The following is a 21,777-nucleotide window of genomic DNA, read 5'->3' as shown; positions in this document are numbered from 1 at the left end:
TACATATGTGTATGTGTGTAAATGAGAGAGAGAGAGACAGAAAAAGGTCTGTGGCCTTGCGGTATAACTCAACAGTGTGTACTGTGTGTAAGGGTGTGTGTGTGTGCATATATATTCCTGCCTCCCTCAGGTCAGCTTCTGGGCCAGGGTTTGACGTGTCTGGGGAAAGGGCAAACAAACACTTATTTCCCCATTCAGCCCCGAGGCACCTCCAGGCTCAACCAGGCCACAGCACATCAAAGCAGCGTTTGCCAAAGAGCCACCATAAATGTTCTTAAACCCACAGTGAGACGAGAGCCAGCGGCCCACTCCAAACCACAGGCCTTTGTTTAGGAGGGCACTCTGAGCCGCTGAAGTGGGGGGTATGAATACGTCTTGAAACAGGCATCAGCTCTAAGCTGACCTGCGTGGCAACATGACACACTTACACTCATTCTCTCTTTCAGAAACACACACACTGCAGGGGATAGTGTTTGTCCACTTTGTTGTAAGTAAATAGCCACAGTTTCCCGCATTTTGCACTGCTTTGTTGCTTCAGCCTTGTGGCTTGCAGAGATTCCCGGGCAGCAGACGCCATCCGTCGAGCCTATGAATTGCTCGCTTTTTATCCTGAACATGCCCAAGAACTGGGAGAACATGCCGCTATTGTCCTCATACAAACCTTCAAGCCTGCCCCTTGTTAAGAAAGCTCCTTCCAAAATAAATCTCCAGGATCTTATTTCAAACGAATTAATGCTATTTTGACACTTATGCTTAATTTTTTTTTCTTACGAATAGGTCCTATGGAGCTCACTGTTATTTCTTGTCTCTGTCAGTCTTTTGTCTCCCACTGTTGATGAGGTCTTGGCAAGTCAGACCAGAGGGGTGGGAGTATGAGAGCCGGGTGGAGGGGTTGGATGGTTAATCGTTCAGTTGGTCACTATGGTAATGAAGGCCTCAGCATAGTGGTTCAGCTGGATGTGGTATGATCGATCGTGTCTGTGGTGAGAACTTCAGGTTGCAGCTCCGTGCCAGCCAAGGGATGCAGACAAAAAGATGGAGGCCACTGCTGTGACCAGCCCAAAAGGCTGACAGTAAGCTGCCTGCCTGGCATTTGGCCCACACTTCCACCCCACCCACAACCCACTTCTTTTAGCCTTTCACTCATTTATTTTTAATTTGTTAATGGTTTTTACATTGTTTCTCTCTGTCTCGGTTTCTAAACTCCCATCGTGTGTCAGTGATGGAGGTGGCCCGGTGGCTTGTCAGCCGCTGCAGTATTTCCCACACTGAAACAAAGTGGCTGTGTAAGTGAGCTACTCCGACAGAACGCTGGGCATTAAGTCAAACAAGCCAGTGGGTTTAAAGTAGAAATGTAAGATGTGATAGATGCCTGGGTTGAGGATTCTGGCAAAGCTGTCTTAAGTCTTAGAGAGCTTACAGAACCCTTTCCTGCTTGCCATGTCTATTCTGTGTCTGTCAAAATGAAGACGAAGCATAAACACACCTCAATTCAGGGTTCAGATCATTCTGAGCTCTGGGAGCTTGTCTCATGGTCTTTTCCTAGCACTTAGTACTTAGCTAGCCTTCCTTTAATATTTCCCTCTGTTTCCACATTAAAAGGCACACTCTCAGCCATTGATATGACTGATCCTAATATAGCAATATTGTGTCTTTTATGTATGTGGCCTTTTCCTTGTCATTTGTAGTTCATTCACTTTGATCACTGAAACTACTGGCCTACACCTTGTGGCCTGCATTAAAATAAACATTGCTACATATTATAATTCACTAGTTAATATTTTTTACATTGTGATAATTATGACATAGCATCCATATATTTAAGGGAAAATAGAATATAACATATTCATGCTTATATTTTTCTTATATTCTCTCAGCTATCTTCATGGGGAGGCACCTGGGAGGCTACAGCTTTGAACTTTCAATTTCACATGTAATTCTTCTTAAAACACACACGCTCACACGTCTATTCGCGTGTCTGCTTGTGAGTGTGGATTAGTGACAATTTTTCATGACATTTCTATTATGCTTACTTAATATAATAATACTGCATAATCTCCTCAACTCACAAGGCGGAATTATTTAAATACATTTACTGGTATTCCCAGAGAGAGTTCATTACAATTAACGCGATTAGGACCTCAGCAAGGCTTGACTCAATTATAGCTAGACTCTAATCACTTTATATTCTCTGTTATGTCTTTCATAAATGAGCTCAGATATAAATCCGCCGGAGAGAATGCGTGTATGCAAACCACCGGCAGAATGAAATTAAAACGAAACGCTTAGCATATTTTCATTAATGCCAATGGGGCCCGTGTGACAGGGCTCATTTCTCGCCCGGGGATCTGCCAATAATGACTGCATTGTTTTACGAGGCTGCTAATGACAATATGTGACAAACTAATTTCAGCACAGATAATTCATTCCCCTGCAATAAAACCCAATCGTTTACGGCGTGAACAAGGGGCGTCTTAAGTCCGAGGCGATTTAGAAAAATAACACGTAATTGAAATTAAATTCAATCCAGAGGCAGCGAGGATAAAGAGTAGGGAATGAACCTCACTACTGTCCAGCACGGGTCAGTTTTCTGATAGACCTACATGATATAGCACAGTAGAGAAAGAGAGGGAAAAGTAAGGGATACTGCACAGAGGTGCTGAGAGGTGAACATACACACCCAGCAGAGCCGGGAATAAAACATTGTACAGAGTTGTTGTGATGCCTCTCTGTTTTATCCACAGCACTACAGGAAATTCTGTGGAAGTGGCTAATGGCCTGCATTTTCATAGTCTTGAGTAATTTGACTTATATTCAGTTGACTTGTATTCATTTCTTTTTCTCTGTACAGTTTTTCTCCCTGCTTTATAACATAGACTTTATTTTGACTCTTTTTTAAGATGTCATATGCATTTCCTGCTACTAGGTATTGAAGTTGATTTGAAATGAGACAGCTTACAATAGGCCTACAATATGGGATAAAGCACGAAGAAGCCAAGCAGAACGGACACACTTGGACTTGGACGGATTGGAGTTGCGCATTACACCGAGTTGGATTATTAATGGCCTGCAGATTTCGGTTACATAATGTGTTTTGATTTGTTATAGAGGTCCGAATAATAGATTAATAAATGGATTTAATTTTTTGTCATTGTACCTGAGTGTTTCAACAAAAATATTTTACTCTACAGGCAAAAAGGTTAAGCCATGTTTCTTTAGAATATGATATAAGCCTTTTTTTCCCCCTTTCCATGTAGATAGTCAACATCAAGATTATTTCAGCAATGTATTTTTTTTTTTTTTTTGCTAAGAAAGCTTAGACAAGGTGGAAATTCAGAACTGTCCACATATATCTGAATTCACACTGCATGAATGTTCAGTCAAGCTCAAACCAGCATTGATGTTTCAAATCATTTTTATTCATTTTAAGAAGGCTAGAATACAATTTTCAGTTGTCAGTCTCAGCACATAAGGGTTTATAGTCTACTTTATACTTTGTTATAGGTATTTTGTTATGGGTCTGTTGTGATAGATACATGTTATAGGTATGTTATTATTGGCATGTTATAGATACTTTGTTATAGGTATATTGTTATAGATAGCTTATTATGAGGATGTTGTTATGGGTATGTTGTTATAGATATATGTCATAGGTATGTTGTTATGGGTATGTCTTAGATATTTTGTTATAGGTATGTTATGTGAACATGCGTAAGCAGCTCTGCAATTTTTATTTTGGCTTGGAAGTCTTGTCTAACCCACCCCAAGGCATCAACATCAACGCTTTTCCTGTTAAGTGAGGTGCCTCTCTCTGTCTCGGTGGCTCATCTTGTATAAGTCCTGGGTCTTGTGAAACTGGGGGACATTGTGTGTTGCTTCCTTTGGGCAGACATGGCTGTGTGTGAAACACTGAAACAGAGGCAGATCAAAGCAGAGAAACTTTCCCCTAAAGCTCACTATAAAGCCACGGGTCCTTTTGTCTGCTGTTGCTAGGATTCAAGTCAACTAAAGGAAGGGGTTACGCTAATCACACTCCATATATCCCCAAAGGTTTCCACAAACTTGTACATTTTTACTGTGTTGACATACCTGATAGTTACATGTGAGTTATTCACTTCACACTTTCAGTTCCAGTCTGTTGTTTAAATCCATTCTGTCCTCTTCCTATTATTATTATTATTATTATTATTATTGTTATTATTGTTATTGTTGTTGTTAATAATGATAATAATAATAGTAATAATAACAACAATAACATTATTATAATAATTATTATTATTGTTATTGTTGTTAATAATAATAGCAATTATAACAACAACAGTATTATTATTATTATTATTATTATTATTATTATTATTATTATTATTATTATTATTGCTGTTGTAAGGAAAGATCACAAGAAAATACATTCAAAAACATCCGGAGTTAAGTACAAATTGTAAGTTAGTATGCATTAACACAATTTTAGTGTTCATTTAAAAATGTGTCATTATTTTAAACAATTGTTCCTTCAAATGAAAATATGTAGGCTGTAGGCTATATAAAATTATGAGACGGAATATTTCGTTTTTGTCGGTTGTTTGTTTATGTTGCGGGTTTTTTTTTCTTTTTCTTTTTTGTATGTTTATTAATTTGTTCGTTCTGATTTTGGATTATGCTTAGCTTTTTAACAACAACAACAACAACAACAAAATATATATATATATATATATATATATATATATATATATATATATATATATATATATATATATATATATATATATATATATATATAAAATACAATCCTAGCTTGCACGTGCTTTATAAAGCGAAGGTTTTTTAGTTGTGTAAACTGTAAAAATGTAAAAGTTCTTTAATGAGCAGGTGCATTTCCTCCCACTCTTCCTCCAAGCTCATTTTCTCATCCAGCTTTTCTTCAGCGCCTTAAAAACCTGCGGCTGCCCCAATTTCCCTCCCGTTTATTCCAAAATGGCTCGAGTCTCAGAGAGGGAGAGAGAGAGAGAGAGAGAGCTGGTACATCATGATTTTGCGTGTTGTCTATTACAGCAAATTGTAGCTCATGATCACACAGTTGCTGATAAATTAGAGAGAAATTAAAGCGAGACAGCGTTGTTTTTCATGGCGGAGATGAAATAAATACGCGTTGGAGGAGCAGAGAGCTTGCTGTGTGATTTGACTGCTTTGTGCAGCTTCCACCTTCTCACCCACTGATTTTCTGATAAAAGAGGAACAACGCAGGCGCCACGGCTGAAGATGTGTGCCGCCGGATGCTGTCAAAATTGTGGAAGCAAGAGAATGGGTGTTCAGAAAGGAGACACTGAAGGATTCATTGTTTCTTGCTCATTCGGGCTGCTAGACATGTGGAGCAACTCAACTTTACCTGGCCTATGTTTTCGAATACATGCAAAAAAATAAAAAAATTATACATACATATATATATATATATATATATATATATATATATATATATATATATATATATATATATATATATATATATATATATATACACACAGTGTGTGTATATGCATATATATGTATGTACATATATATATGTGTGTGTGTGTGTGTGTGTGTGTATATATATATATATATGTATGTATATATAAAACTGGGTGGCTTAGTGGGATTAGTATGTGCATGAAGCTCTTATCATATCGTGGGCAATAATGTTCTAGCAGATTTAAGTCCTTAAATCTATGAAGCGCGCATTAATTTAAAAATCTGTTCCCTCAATGTCCTACCGAGAAACAGAAGTTTGAGGTTTAATTTATTAATTAATTTATTTGTACTAAAATCTTACTAAAAACCTGGAAATGCAATATTGTAATTTTACTTTTTACATCTATATCACGCACATCTAGGCTTTATTTCACTTGCCTTTAACTTCGTCTTATAGGGTACCATTATTTATGAAATACATAGCATGAATTTCTCCAAGAGAGTGACGTCACAAGTTCATAATCCTGACTATCATGACTGTTATAAATATTAAATAATCATGCTTTTTGAATACTTAGTAGTCTATAATGATCGAATTCGTTTCTGATACTGATTACACACCCTTGCTCATAATATTTGATGCTAAATATGCCTATATGGTATTTATTTATTTGATTTTTTTAAATAGCCGAATTGTACTTAATTAGCCTGGTTGGTCAGATGACTAGTTTTCTCAGGTTTTGAACGGCGCGTGCCGGTGTGCTCGAGTTTTTAATTGTAGTGTGACACCAGATCCTCTAATCCAATTACACAAGTTGGTCCTATAGGCTGTTGGCGGGACTTTCAGAGATCTCCACCTTCAACACCCGCGCAGGGTTAATTGGCTAATTTACACAACTTCTCGCCTCCTCCTCGATTCCTTCTAGTATCAACAATTTTTTTGTCATCTTATAAAAACCTATGAAGCGTTTTGTGTTCTCACTATATCTTACATTCTAGATTTGTGAGTTTTTTTGCTTTAAAATATTTTTCTAAGCATGACTGCCCCGACAATAATAATAATAATAATAATAATAATAATAATAATAATAATAATAATAATAATCTTTACGAATGAATAAGTAAAAAAATCGAATAGATGAAAAAGCATGATGACATTAGTAAAATCCTGCGTGGTAGAGCTGCTGAAGAGTTTTCCTTTGAATCTGTTGCATTGGAAATGATTAATTTCACTCATTCTGAAAGAGAGATTTTGCCTGATTAATTCGTTCTTTCATTGGATTTAAACAGCAGGTGAATCTGTTGGTTTTAAGTTCAACACAGACTAAAGCATGCACGTTTTATTCTGTAGGTTTCAGTACACTGGTTTAGGTTGAGCTTAATTAATTAGCCTAATAAACCACTGCTGAACTAGACATACCTGCATCTAATCTAAAATTATTGTCTTTATGCACTTAGTAGCAAGAGCAGCGAAAGCTTCAAATCAACCCCCCTGTCGGTTTTAAAGCAACTATGAATTCATGGCACTTAATTAAATTGAATGCACACGGTGTGTGAGGCATGGCATTAGAGGAGCACACAAGGCAAAGGAAAGGGGATAGGCCTAATGAACCACTTGACCTCTGAAGTTCCCTCGCGCAGTGTGCAGAGGTAAAGTTTAGCAGCCCTCATCACTTTACTCCAGTCCTCCAGTAACACACTCACAGCAATACCACAGTGCATCTGGAAATACATACACTGAGCCAGTATTTTCTGGTTGTTCAAATGTTTACAAATTGTTCTTTAATTTGTGTTAGTTTTCAGTCTGATTTAATTCTCAGGAATTATAATATGATTTTTTTTTATTTTGGCATATGGAATGATCAGCATTATGATATCTGAATAGGCGATTTGTACAGACTATTAAATGTCAGTTTTACCACGCTATAAAATAAACGATTTGAATAGCTTAGGTGCTGCTTGATTTGTAGCTTTTGTGTGTTTTATTGTGCAATGGCAAAAGCTTTCGGTGTGGTGTGAGTCTCTTACAGCCGCGCAACAATAGTGGAGGAGAGGGAATGTGCTGCGTGAATGGATGCGCCGCTTGTCAGTGTCGGTACTTTTTTTTACGCTTCTTTGCAGCACTGACATCTCTAGCACTCTGCAGACCTGAATAACAAATCTGAACACCCGTCGCCTGCAGCACGCCTTCTACTGCTGACGGAAAATGGGGCAATAATGCAGGCTGAATCTAATAAACACGCTGTTTCGGTGTTGCTTATTGCTGGAACAGTCAGCTGTCCGGTCCGGACATTTTGCGCGCCCTTGTGTTCAGGCTGAGGTTTGTGCGCGCGCACGGGCTTGCGTGTGTGCGTGTGTGTGTGTGTGTGTGTGTGTGTGGGTGTGTGTCATGTATCTGAGAGTGGATGCTCAGGTAAGGAGCTCCGGGAGTCTCAGCCCTAATGAACACTCCTCTGGGGGGGCTTCCTGTGTGGAAAGGAGGCTTCACCCTCCTACTGTAACGGCAGGGAGCTCCTATACAGTCACACACACACACACACACACACACACACACACACCAGCCACTGTGCTGATGCGAGCAGGCCAGTAGAGCAAAGCCCAGCTCCATGCCAGATTTGGGATCTGTCTCACATCAGCACCAGAGATTCCGTAAAGATACTCTTCTCAGCAGTCTGCATCCACATGAAGGTGTTCTTCAATATTCCTTAACGATGATTACAAGCTCTTTTCTGCAGATACCAAAGCAGAAAGAAGCACCAACGTGTGGCGCTGCAATGTCACAATGTGATGAATGGCTCTGTTCAACACCAGTTTCATAAAAGCTTAATGGTCATATTTAATTTGTAAGTAATTCTTTTACAATAGGCTGTTTTCCATGGGCTAAATGGAATACTTTATTTCAATAATATAAATATATAATATATAATATATAATATAAATTCCATTTGAATTATGATAAGCCTATTTCTATCCTGTAAAAATGTATGAAGGAGACTGGGGAACAAAGGAGAAGCAATTAATACTTTCAGAGATTATTACATGTGACCAAGATTAATTTGGCCCGTTATTTTAGTGAAACATTCTGTCATTTACCATTGCAAATGTCAAGACAGGGGCAAAGGTGGCCTTCCCCTAAGAGTTAAGCCTAATTATACAATTTGTCTTGTGACTGGGACAGACCACTGTAAAGTCTCCATTGGGACTACTTCTTCAGCTGGCCGATTCCATCACTGCTGCTGTCACCCCTGGTATATACTTGGGCTCACTGGCTGACTTCATTCATCTCTCCTTCCTATTTACAGGAATTAGAGAAGACTTGAGGCCAGCAAAGTGTTTTGATGGTTTTTACTCATTTCGCTGCAGTTTCCCACTGCTGAGGAAGTAGATTAATGTCACATCATTTGGGTAAACTAACATCAGTGGACTTTGAGTACTGAGGACTGACATGTCTCCACTTACTAAGCTGTTAAATGCTATTTCAATTGTGAGAAGGTAATACACCTGGTTCTCATTAACAGGGTTTCTTAAACAAAGATCTACGGCGCTTTCCCAATATAAAATATAATCAAACTTTCTGACACCTCTCCAGACAGATTTCCGCAATCAAATCATAACACTCAATCAACAAAGTGTGCTTACTATAGGATGATATGAGTATGAACACAGGGACTATTTTCATGCTTCTCAACACACACTTCTTTATCTTTTGCAGATCTTCTTGGATTAGGCTTAATATAAGGTTCAGGTGGAAAGTGTTAGTATATAAAAAGGAATATAGGTATAAGATGTCCAGTAGGGACAAACTGCTATACGTGATCCACCATTTGCATATGGAATCCAAAGTATGAAGTCACAGCTATGCAACTTTGTCTCAATCCTGCAGAGGTGGAAAAGGCCGTAAACTGCGGAGATACTGTGTGCACTGCTTGGATTTCCTGTTCAAAATGCCACAGTGCAGGTATGAAAAGAAGCCATCAATGGCACAGGCAGACCTTAGGTCTATGAGGTATAGTTATTACTGGTTCAAAGCCATGTCTAATGGTTGTTTCAAGGTCAGCTGGGGACGGAGAAAGCAGTCTGTGATGTTTAAGAACATCCAGCCACCTGAGTAAAGCCGTAGCAGGGGGGCACGTGGCCTGTGACGCAATCGGGACAGTTTAGGGGATTCTTCTAAGTAAGCTTATGTGCTTATCATGCTGGGATTAGTGCCCCATTGAAGAGAAGACGGGTTCGAGACATTTATGGATGGTAAACTGCAAACTAGCAATGCAAAGGCTGCATAACAATGCCGTAAGAAATCATACAGGATGTGATCGGATGCTGTATGCAGTATTAGTTTTCTTTTTGATTTGTGATTGTAATTGTGAACTCTTTCTATTCTGACTATTTTTTCAAACTCTCTCTCTCTCTCTCTCTCTTTCTGTCTCTTTCTAACTCCCCTTTATGGTGGTCCAGCTGAGCAGGAATGATTTCTTCACACTCAATCTTGACCTTTTCGTCTATGAGGGGCTTTACAGCTGCATTCAGAGGCACTGCTGTGGTGTGCATGATAGTTTCTTAGAAAGGGGCCTTATTTCACAATCTATGATAAAAAAAAAAAAAATGAGTCATTACAACTACAGTTTCAGAATAAATGTTCATGTTTTTGATGACTTTCTGTAGCATGAAGCAGCCAACTGTATTCCAGGATTTATGATATTTTTCCCTATTCTTTTTTCAAGTCATAATTTATAGTCCATACAGATTCAGATCTTCTGAATATAATAAAATTCACTGAATTTGATATTAAGAGAAAAATAACACACACATACCCCTAGTGGAAAATAACCACAGACTACGTATATCCAGCTATATCCATAACCTAGTGTACATGCGTGCCTGCATTCTAAACTAACATATATATCCACAGTGCTAGTTCAGCTACTAAACAGTGAACATGCAACATCTTTTGAATGGTGTCCTATCCCTGGATATGGCAACGCAAATTCTGCTGAGCGTTTACCATCTGGATGGAAAATGCTTCTGTTGGATGAAGGCCTACATTTAGAGGCTTTTAAACAGACCCTGTCAAACACAAGTCGAGTGGTGAAGTGCTAGTATGGCTCTGAGATTTTCAGACGGATGCTCGATGGGCCAGGTATGAGGGACTGGCTCCAGTGCTTGTCCATGGACGACCTTGCTCTCCTCACCCCAAGCTTTGGAAAACCTCCCAGTCCTGTGGCTCCACATTTGGACATGCACCAAGTTTGGAGGTCCACAGATGTTGCCGGGAGGCCAGATATTATGTCCAGCAGACATGCAAGATGATTCATATGTTTTCAGTATCAAAGGACCCTTGCTTGGACTCTGCGGATGTGATTTTCAAACCACAGTACAATATGAGTGGACACAGTGATCCATTAAAATCATTTTCGAGCATAGGCGTTTTCAGGCCAGTTTTTAAAAATGAATTCATATCTGATTATCTGTATTTGTAAATGATCAAATGTATTGCCTTTGTAATGTATGCAATCCTTATTTCATCTCTAGCTCCTGTAATTCATCTTTATCTGTCTCATTAAAGTGAGTTTTTTTTACACTATCCTGACAGCATTAATAATTTTGTACAAAAGCATTAACTGTATTACATCTTAGAAAACATCTTAAGATCTCCAGGAACCACAGACTATGCAGTCCTTGAAGTATAGCAGGATCCAGATTTTGCAAACTGTAGACTCAAACCAACAAGTTCCCAAGCACATATACATTATCAGTATATAAAATCAGTCATGTCTTTCAGAAATGTTTTAAGGAAGCAATAAAAATAACTATCAGTAGGAAAAAAAAAATTACAACTCTTTAAACTTTATTGTGTTTGCCTGTTATTTATGAAGTCTTACACAAAACTCGTACAAAGCATGGCTGCAATCCTGGTAATGATATGAACCCGATTTTTTGAAGCTGATCTCCAGCCTGCCTGACTTTGTCCTAACATCAGGATTGTTAGCATTATAACTCACGGAATACACCAGACAGGTTTCAGATCTCTTGGTGAGCATGTTAGCATGTTGCATTCCTCCCTAATGAGAATCCTCTCTCCTAGAGTTAAACTAATCAAAACTAACTCTGCAGTGCGCATAGACTGATGATGAGCAGTTTGGATCAGCAGATGGATCATAATATATATACATATATATATATATGTGTCTCAGGAAAAAGCAAGCTAATTGCAAATAAATGGTGATGTGCTCGCTGAGTAATTGATTTAATGAATTTCTTATGAAACTATTAAAGGCGGGTGGAGGTCAGGGAGTGCCCCCCCGGAGAGCCCGGCTTCTCCTAGACCTGGGCTTTGCGCAAAGACATCGGGTTGCTCTCGCAGCTGCCTGAACACCAAACGGACAACTTCTACTCCGAATAATAACTCGACTCGAAAACTTTCCCCAACAGCCTAACATCTGAGATTCCTCCTACCTCCAGAAAGGCACTACAAACAGGACTATCAGGGGGGAAAAACAAGCGCACTACACTTAGCCATCTGGATGTTTTTAAAGAGACAAGTCATAAATATACTCACGGGTTAGTGCGTACAAGCGACGTTTATTCCCGTTAAAATGCTTTCGGTCCAGGAAGAGGCGTAGTGGGGTTTGTTTGTTTTTTTTTTGTTCTTAGTGCTGATGATGATGTTTTCTTTTTTTAATTAAATCTCGATGCCGACCAGAGAGCTAACATGTAGACTACATCTGCAAGTGGATCGGGTTTTCTCACTTATTCGGGAGACTTAAGATAGCAGGCAGGTAGGGTGCATGGAAGAGTTTGGCAGACTGCCTGGATTAGGCAACGTGTGCCCATTTTCTCGGATCTTTCTAACAGCTTCTGTTGTGAAACAGAGAATTTTTTTTTTTAAAGCTTTTTCACATCGACTTTCCCCATTTTAAATTATAATTATAAGCCATCAAGGGTTAAATTATTGTATATCTATTATACACTATTTACAAAGAACCAAATGTGGTAAGCAAAGGCAGCAAAGGTGTTGTTTTGTGTGTGTGTGTGTGTGTGTGTGTGTGTTATCATTATAGATGCTTTATTTACATGCCTGTGTGTAGGTGGAGTTAGACATAAAAACTCTACAATGGTTCTATTTTAATCACGCATTTTGCTATGTTGAATGGCAGGCTTTGTGCACTTTTAATTAATGACTTGTAGCCATTGCACAGGAACCCAAGGGGACCATTTCACACAAGAAGCCCATGCACAAACATTAGAGCAAGATCTTGCAACTTTTGTGGCATTTTTCTTCTTGTTTCTTACTCCACTAAACTCCATTTTATTCATATTCCTGTTAAAAATGTGTGTTAATTGAGCAATGGGCATGGAGTTGTTTTTAAAGTTGTTTTTGTATAAGCCTCACTTGATCTATTTCTCATACACACAAACACACACACACAAAGATGTTCAAGTAATTTTACCAGATTTTTTTCCTTGATGTTCTATGCATAGTTTTCCTGTGAAATGACAGATCACTCATGAGAGCTTGCAAGTGTTATATTAGAGCCATTTAAACTCTTACTGCAAAAAAAAAAAAAAAAAAAAAGTTCAAAAGTGCAAAATGTCTATGACACTTCGGGTCCATGTTAAATGCAATGTGAAAGGGGTGGTGTGAAATGGGACTAGAGCACAGTAAACACGAGCTCCTCCAGTGTGCTTATTCTGTCTAATAAAGGCGAGATGGGAAGAGATCTCGCTGCGTCTTCACAGTCCTTTTCGGCTTTGTCTTTTCACAAGTGGCGTCTGCAAGTCTGACTCGCACAGTTACTGATTTGCAGGCTGCATGTTAACGTGGCCCGTGTAAGTGATTTCCACGGGCAGGAGAGCAAATCGTCGACAAAAGGAGCAGCTTTTCGATTCAACGCCGTCGTTAGGACAACCTGAAAGTATTCCTCAGATAATCAGCTCCACTTCAAAGCGTCTCCCATTCAGCAGAGACTGCTTCAGCTCTTTTATAAACTTCCCCCTTTTTCACTCCGAGGGGACCGTCTCTTTCATTAGTTTTCATCGTGTTTATTTTGCCCCATTCATAAGACACTTGTTTTAAATAAATAAAAGATCACTCTTTCACTTGGCCCATAGTAGTTCGAATACACACACACACACACACACACACACACAGAGAGAGAGTTGGGCCGCACGACTACGCTTGTTTCAAATTAAACCTGAATGTACGCTTGGGATTTAAAGGAGTTTGGGAACAAACTTGTGAGAGTGCTTCTGCTGAAATGCAAATTGACTTGCACTAACGTGGCATGAGACTAAGGTCAGTGCAACTGTATCTTAATAGAGGGTTTCGAATTGAAGGAGGGACCAGGGAGGCAGGGAGAGGGGATTTTTTTTTTTTTCCCCCAAAGTGCACTTGAACTTCACACCATCATTGATACACCTGCTCACAGATGTGATTTCTAGGTTTGCTCATTTGCACTAGACTAAAGCAAGGCGCTAAAAGGCAAATGTGACATCTTCCTCCAGCCTCGCTGCATACATCATACATGTTATTCCATGCTATACCTATAGCTCTTATTGTGTGGTTGCCTACAAGATGCTTACAATTTGTCTACATAGTGTTGACATCAGTGTTTTGTCATTTAGCAATACTTCAATTAAAAACAATTTTTTGCAAAAATCACTGAAATCTGTTTTGTTGTTTGTTGTTGATGTTGTTTTGATGAGCATCCTCCTCTTTCAGGCAGTTTCATGGATCTTCTACAGGACATATTCGGATGTTAGTGTCTGGGCAATCACCATAGAAATCCTAACGCACCATGAAGAGTGTCAAAGCTCCAAAAGGCTTTTGGCTCTGAAGTCTTGTTGGCTTTGAAGTGGTGCAGGACTGGAGTTACTCGATTCGGATTCTGTAGTGTGGACAGGGGGCACTTTGAAAGTGTACTATAGCGTGTTTTAATGGAGGAAATAAGGATGGGGTGAGGGATGGGGGGTTCATATTCACAAGGCAAAATTCCCTTTATTGTCAGACAGCTTTTATGTTCTGTTTCCCATGACTGATTTGTGCATTGGTGACAGTGCCTTTCTTTATAAGATACACCACTGATCAGCTAGAGACTTTTCCATTAGCAGATATATAGGAAGGTTGGATTGATTATTGATTATGAACTTATGAACTTAACTTATATAACTTCTGAAAAAAAAATCATACAAAATTTCAGTACATATTATGACATTATGACAATTCAATTTTTTTTTTTTGTAATTTGTTCAGTATAGTCACCAATGCCTTTTTAATCATTTGTATATCACAATATTATCATCTTATATGCTCTAAAAATATATACAATAAATTAAGATACTATTTTGTTTTTGTTTTGCTAGTTCTCTGTTGTATTAAATCTGTAATTTAAAAAAAATTGGCTCTCCCACACTCAAGTCTAATATCTATTAAAATAAAATTATATATATATATATATATATATATATATATATATATATATATATATATATATATATATATATATATATATATATATATATATGAGACTTTAAAAAAATCATAGATCATAGTTTTCCTGCTTTTTTTTTTTTGTTTGTTTTTTTAATTCAGGTCCATAAATTTATTCATATCAATTTCATCACGAACACCAAAAATCTCGACAATCCTCTTCATTCTTTCCCCCAGCACATTGAACAGCACCATGCACCGCAATAAAAACACACAGTTACTACACAGGGCATGCGAGGGACTCTTCACATTACACATAGGCTAAGTCTATTCAAGTAAAACCTTTTTTTTTTACACAACACGATAAAAATCACTACATTTCACCAAAATTAATCATATTATTCTTTGGTGTATCTGTAATTCCAGACCAAACATTATTACCAGCAAATAAATTACAATGTACAAAATTGGTTGGGACGTTAGCACAACATTCACAAGCATCGACACTATGAGGCTTTTTACACATCATTCAGGGAACAGGCCCGTCCACTTTACATAATTTAGGGTCTCAGAGGACATATTCGTACTCTTAAATTAGAGTTACATTGGATTTTTTTTGCATAAAATACAGTCTAAATAGTCCTTAAATACCACAAAAAATCTCCTGACCACAGTTATTGTATAAATTTTAAAACAAGTACTCAACAATTTCTAGAATAAACAGTTTTCCCTCAGTAGACTCTCAGGAAAAAAAAGGTACTCTCAAGTGGACCCCTTTGTGCCTTTAGTATGTATATTTAACCTGGAAATGTGCATATAGCCTAGTGTACCTTTACTCTAAAAGGTCATTAAGGGTCCAATGATGTACGTTATGTCAATCTTTTTTGCTACATAATTGCTACATAAAATACATTAAATGTACACTATATGCACATTTCCAGTTGAAAGCTACATATTAAATGTTCAAAATACAAGGTGTACCACCCTAGCGACAAAGAAAGGTACAGTTCATTACCCTTTTTTTTCTAAGATTGTACTGATATAATAGAAGTGATAGACATGCCTGTTGGAACATGTTTCTCATTGCAAAAACATCAGGAATGTTTACATTATAGAAACACTTGGTAAAGGACAATCGCCCCACAGATATTCATCAGTCCGTCACTATAAAAGACCTCTGGGGAGAAACATAAGCTATAGAAAACTGTCCAGTCATTGATACAAACACATCAATCACCGGTTATTGTTTCATCTGAACAATGTCGGTGTCACTTAATAGGCTGGATATGACTTAATCAGCTGAGCCCACACAGTCCTTTTGGCAATGCAGGAAATAGTATCTTGGTTCAGAATTGGAAAGCAAAGGGTGTGAAATGATCCCGTGTTTTGTTGATGAGATGCACCCCTTGTATGTCATTAAATAAAATAATTTAGTTAAAAACGACTGTCAAACACATTTATTCGAAGTTATTAATGCGTTGATCATTATGTAATAGGGTCTAGTGGTACATGAACGCGCTATGCGCAGCTTAAAGGCAAAGGGCAGGATAGGGTAGGATAGGGGAGGTTAGGGTAGGTTAGGGCAGGTTAGGGTAGGTTAGGGAAGGTTAGGGTAGGTTAGGGGAGGTTAGGGTAGGATAGAGGAGGTTAGGGTAGGTTAGGGTAGGGTAAATGAGGTTAGGGTAGGTTAGGGTAGGATAGAGGAGGTTAGGGTAGGTTAGGGTAGGGTAAATGAGGTTAGGGTAGGTTAGGGTAGAATAAGGGAGCTTAGGGTAGGTTAGGGTAGGTTAGGGTAGGGTAGGTTAGGGTAGGATAGGGTAGGATATGGACTGATGGCACATGCTCTTCACCATCTGACATCCGCGGCGCTGTTGTGTGTTTTTTTCGCCAACACTTCTGAGTAGACTACTGCGCCTCAAACACATGATGTTACAGATGTATAAAAACAGTGTCTGGGAGGGATGCAACATAAATATATCCCTTGTGCTTCGTATCAGAGCATCGTCCTTGGGTCTGAATGTCTAAAAGAGTCCTCGTCGTCGGATTCGGAGGTTGGCACATCGCTGGAGGGGGTGTGGAGATTGTTGGGGACAGCACTGCCCTGGCATACGTACCACTCGTTGAGGTTGGTGACCTGCGGGGAGAGGTTGGCGGCGCGGCTCCGCTGCGGTTCTGTGGAGGGCGCGAGCGCGTCACCGAGCGCCGCAGAGGAGGAATGATACCCGGCGGCCGAGCTGGAGGAAGGGGGCGGAGGAGACTTGCAGTGCACCTTCATGTGTTTCCGCAGTGAGCTCGGGTGCGTGTAGGACTTGTCACAGCCGCGCACTTTGCAGTAGTACGGCTTGTCGCTGGTGTGCACGTGGGAATGCTTCTTCCGGTCACTGCTGTTGGCGAATTTTCTGTCGCAGCCGTCAAACTCGCATTTGAAAGGCTTCTCACCTGAAAGCATAAATCAGACAGCTTCATAAATCATTTGAACATACAGTAGTTCATTATCATTGTGAGATATTTTGTGAAAGTTTATTTGCGAACCATAAGTATTCAGTTAATTATAACTAATATAGCTGCACAACTAGAAATGAATTTTTACATTCTAAGCTGAAGAGATAAGAGCATGACTCAAATAGAGTAAATTTACACACTGTATTTAGGAGAAATCTTTTTATGCTTCATTATTCCGTACAAAAAAGGGTACTAAACTCTACCTTTCCTTGTGCTACTCAGAAGTGTGCACATTTTCTACTTTTAGTATGTATCGTTTTCCTAGAAAGCTGCATATGTAATGTACCTTTAAAACTTCTAGCAACGAATTACAGACCTTAAATCATTTTAAATGCACACTACATCCATGTTTCCAAGAGAAGGATACATAGTAAAAGTACCACCCCAGCGACAAGGACTGTTTAGTACCTTTTTTCCCTGAAAGTACAGATACTTTAGCAGTCAGCTGAAAACTCACTACACGTGCTATGACTGCCACCTTCATGCAGTAACTTTTCATCTGCACTACGTTGCTTTGTGATGCGTGTAGCTCTTTACACATCCACATATCACTTTCAAACTAAATTATTTTGTTACTTAGCATAACATCCCCCGAGACTGTGGACAACATGAGGGTGTCCCATAATTCCCCCCCCTTCTTTGCCTGTAAACATCATGGTGGGTGATATTGATCTTTGCGTCACTAGCAGCAAAACACTGCAGTCAATTAGGAGGTGAGACTGTCAATCAGGCCTAATGCCTAAATACACAAATAGCACACATACAATATCAGGATTACAGGAAGTGCATGATCCCAATGGCACGAAACATACACACAAGCTAATGCAACCACTTATTGTTTTAATGTAGAATAATTTAAACCTGGAACATTGAACCATTAGTATAAAGAAAGATTAAATTGCAGCCACTGAGTGCGCATGTCATTGTAAACAGGTCTATGGGTCACAGTCTAATTGGGATAGCACATGCTCCTAGCAGTGTTAGAGACAGTAAACACACTGCATATTAAACATCCAAACAAGAACATGCCATTACTAATCCCACACCAAACCCACTCAGGTAGGAACTGTTAGACAGCCTGGAACAAAATAAACTCTTGAAAATAATGAGGCCTTCATGCGCGCTGCTGGATTAGGTAACAGTATGCCCTGTTGTGAGATTTCAGATTAACAAATATCAGGGGGAAAAAAAGCTATTTAATCTCAAACCCGATGTATTTAGTGATGCAATTGCTTTTCACCGAGAACCTGAGCAGGTTAGTGCAAATGCATGAATGATTAAGGCTTTGCTACTATGGATCTATACTTCTGGACATCATGGGTGATGTTTTGTCCAGTGCTATCGTATATTTAGCTTGAATCAGCAAAGCCAGAGGGAAGGAAACAACCGAATCAGTTTGTTATCCTATAAAATCCGAGAACACTTCCGGCTGTATTAGGACTTTTATCAACTTGATACGTGTGGATATATAATATCTCTTTTAAAAGGGAGTCTTTGCTTTGTTTACTAATCCCTGCTTCAAAAGTCCAGGACTCTTGAGGCGCTCGAGTTACTCTTTAAAATTCATTCTTGGAAGCAGAAAGTGCACTATAAAGCTACAAACCACTGGAACATAACCCTACTGGCAACTTATATCCATAAGCATGCCTATATGTTCACCATGTCCCTGTGTAGATCTAGTGTTGGGTGAAACATAAGAAGAAAGAAGCAAAAGAGTGACTGTGTCTTAGTAGCTCCATGCGATTACACCGTTCCCCGTGTTATTCACCACAGTGTGGGCTGCAGCGTGTGGACTAACACAAATCACTACTGCTAACTGTGTAACAACTTCTGTTCCGCTCAGTCTAGGCTAATGACGAATAGCTTCACTGACCTGTGTGAGTCCTCTTGTGAATCTTTAGGTTTTCCGAGCGTGCAAACACTTTTCCACAACCAGGAAAAGGGCAAGGAAACGGTTTCTCTCCCGTGTGAACTCGGATGTGGTTGATCAGTTTGTACTTTGCTTTAAACGCCTTGCCCTCGCGCGGACATTCCTCCCAGAAGCAGACGTGGTTGCTCTGCTCGGGTCCGCCGACGTGCTCCACCGTGACGTGGTTTACCAGCTCGTGCATGGTGCTGAAAGTTTTCGAGCACGGCTTCTTAGACGTTTGTTCCTGGTCAATCCATTTGCAGATCAGCTCTTGTTTGATGGGCTGCCTCATGTACCTCAAAAACGCCCCCGTGGCTCCATGAGGGGCTGAAGCGAGGTTCACATTTAAGTTCATGGAATTGTAGCCGTGAAGGGACGGTCCATAGTGCTCGGGCCTGTGGCCGAAGTGTTCTGGCCGGCCGTAGATGTCTCCTGGAAGACCCAGACGCATCTGTCCGTTGAGAGCATGGTGATGGGCACCTGGGGCTGCCTGCTCGTGGATTCCCGTGAAAAGTGGATGGGCACCACCTTCCGTGTGCCCGTAAGCACCTGTTGGGGAAATGAACATGCCATGGTGATGAGGGGAGGAGGCGGAACTATGCTGGTCGCCAAGTGCATGCATAGCAGAGGCTGAGAGCTCTCTCCTGAGGATGAAGTCCCTGCTGCTTGCGTAGCCTGAGTGGGGGTGAGCCACGGGGAAACCAACTGTGGTCTGAGAAGACGGGAAGGATGCCGCGGTCTGGGCTTCGGGATGGCTTTGAATGTGCTGCGATGGACTAAGTTTGAGAGCATTTGTCTGTGCCATGTGCTCGGGTCCAAATGGAGTGAGAGCCACTCCAGGGTCGTTGCCCATCTCCCCAGGGTGGAGGTGGGCATGGTGGGAGTGAGGGTGATGCCCCCCTATCCCCGGGAAGCCTGTCATATTCTGATGAGGAAGGGGTTGAGTCGCTGCCAAATCCGCTAATCTTATCGCCGAATTCCTCTTGCTCAAAGAGGGCTCCATATCTACACCGTCATGTCCACATTCGCTACTTTTGTTTTTGTTTTTTTTTTCACTACACGCCTTCTAAAACATTAAAATATATGCATATAGCCATCTATATAACTTCTTTTGTCCTGCCTCTAACTCTGCTTGCTCCTTTTCCCACTCTGTCCTCAAGCGATTGGCAGAACCTACAACAGTTGGAGGACACAGTGGGGAATACAGTTTAGAAATGGCACTGCGGGTATTGGACAGATTTCGGTGACTGGCAGTTAAAGGAGCGAAGCGATTGGCTGTCTTTCAGTGCGCAGGCTCAGCGGGGTTCCGCCCCCTCACTCCCATCACCGCTGTCGACTCCAAAAAGTTGTACTCACAAAGTTGTGTGTAAGGCGCTGTTTACCAGGACATCCAAATGTGGACAGAGGCAGTTAATATACAGAATAGCTTTATTTATTTATTTATTTATTTATTTATTATTAATAGCCTAGGGTATAATTAAGCTAAGAAATGAAGCACAATCGACAGGTGAATGTAGGTTACTTAATAATGACTGTGTAAATGAATCTAAATTTTCACTTGTAAATACAGAAAATATATCTAGATTAAATAAATAAATAAATAAATAAAGTCCTGTATTTAATTAATAATCTCTTTGCCTAGTCTCGAAGTTTGCAATACATCTACGTTGTACAAAATAAAAAATATATCATTTGTACAGGATTTTTCTCTCTTTTATCTGCATTTTGTAATTTTTTTTTTTAAATTCTAACATTTGTATTATTGTCAGTCACCATATCATTTGTTGTATATTATTATAAAAGCAAGGGTATTTTTTAATGATTGTTAAGCCCAGATTTAAAGTATGTTAGATCAAAAGAGAATGGCAGAAACAAAAGCTGCGCTAGGAAAAATAAATAAATAAAAATTTATTACCTGCTCAGTAACGTTCAGTTCCATATTTTTAGGCTGATTAAATAACTAAACGCCATATAGCTAATAAGGCAGGTGATTTAAAAATATTTAAAAATTGCCACTGTCTTCACATCTTTACGACATGACTAATCCTGTTAATTGATATTTAATACATTTAATGATATTTAAATATTTAATTCAACGCTTTGGTCTCTAGAGAAATACACGTAAATCTCCACATTTTTTTTTCATGTTGTCTACTCTCTCTCTCTCTCTCTCTCTCTCTCTCTCTCTCTCTCTCTCTCTCTCTCTCTCTCTCTCTCTCTCTCTCTCTCTCTCTCTGAGTGAGAGTGTGCGTTGAACTTTATGATACAAGCCCACACCCTTTTAAGGCTCCTATTGAACACAGCAGGGAGTGCATCTGTCATCGCTTTAATTTGTCTTGATTCAAAATCATTCTCAAAATTGATTTATGTTAATAATTAGACAATATTTGATGAACCTTAGTGAAGTATTTCAGGTTGACTAAAACGCCATCGATGCTAAATTACTCGCCTAAATGAAGGTCATGGGCTTCTTCAGGTTATAACCCTGTAAAGC

The 21,777-nt window shown here is 39.4% G+C and overlaps 1 protein-coding gene across 1 annotated transcript; it reads right to left on the bottom strand.

Annotated features, from left to right (window-relative positions):
- Nucleotides 1-15,001: 15,001 nt before the first annotated feature.
- zic5 (zic family member 5 (odd-paired homolog, Drosophila)) lies at nucleotides 15,002-20,466 on the bottom strand. Its single transcript, XM_026946702.3, has 2 exons — nucleotides 19,248-20,466; nucleotides 15,002-17,311 (listed from the first exon to the last, which is right to left on the bottom strand). The coding sequence occupies exons 1-2, from the start codon at nucleotides 20,284-20,286 to the stop codon at nucleotides 16,866-16,868; spliced, it is 1,485 nt and encodes a 494-aa protein (XP_026802503.1). The 5' UTR covers nucleotides 20,287-20,466; the 3' UTR covers nucleotides 15,002-16,865.
- Between the last annotated feature and the right edge of the window lie 1,311 nt (nucleotides 20,467-21,777).

Source organism: Pangasianodon hypophthalmus, chromosome 5 (genome assembly GCF_027358585.1).
Source record: "Pangasianodon hypophthalmus isolate fPanHyp1 chromosome 5, fPanHyp1.pri, whole genome shotgun sequence".
NCBI lineage: Eukaryota > Metazoa > Chordata > Actinopteri > Siluriformes > Pangasiidae > Pangasianodon > Pangasianodon hypophthalmus.
The sequence above is the reverse complement of the archived record's forward strand: the minus strand, read 5'-3'. Positions and strand labels throughout refer to the sequence as shown.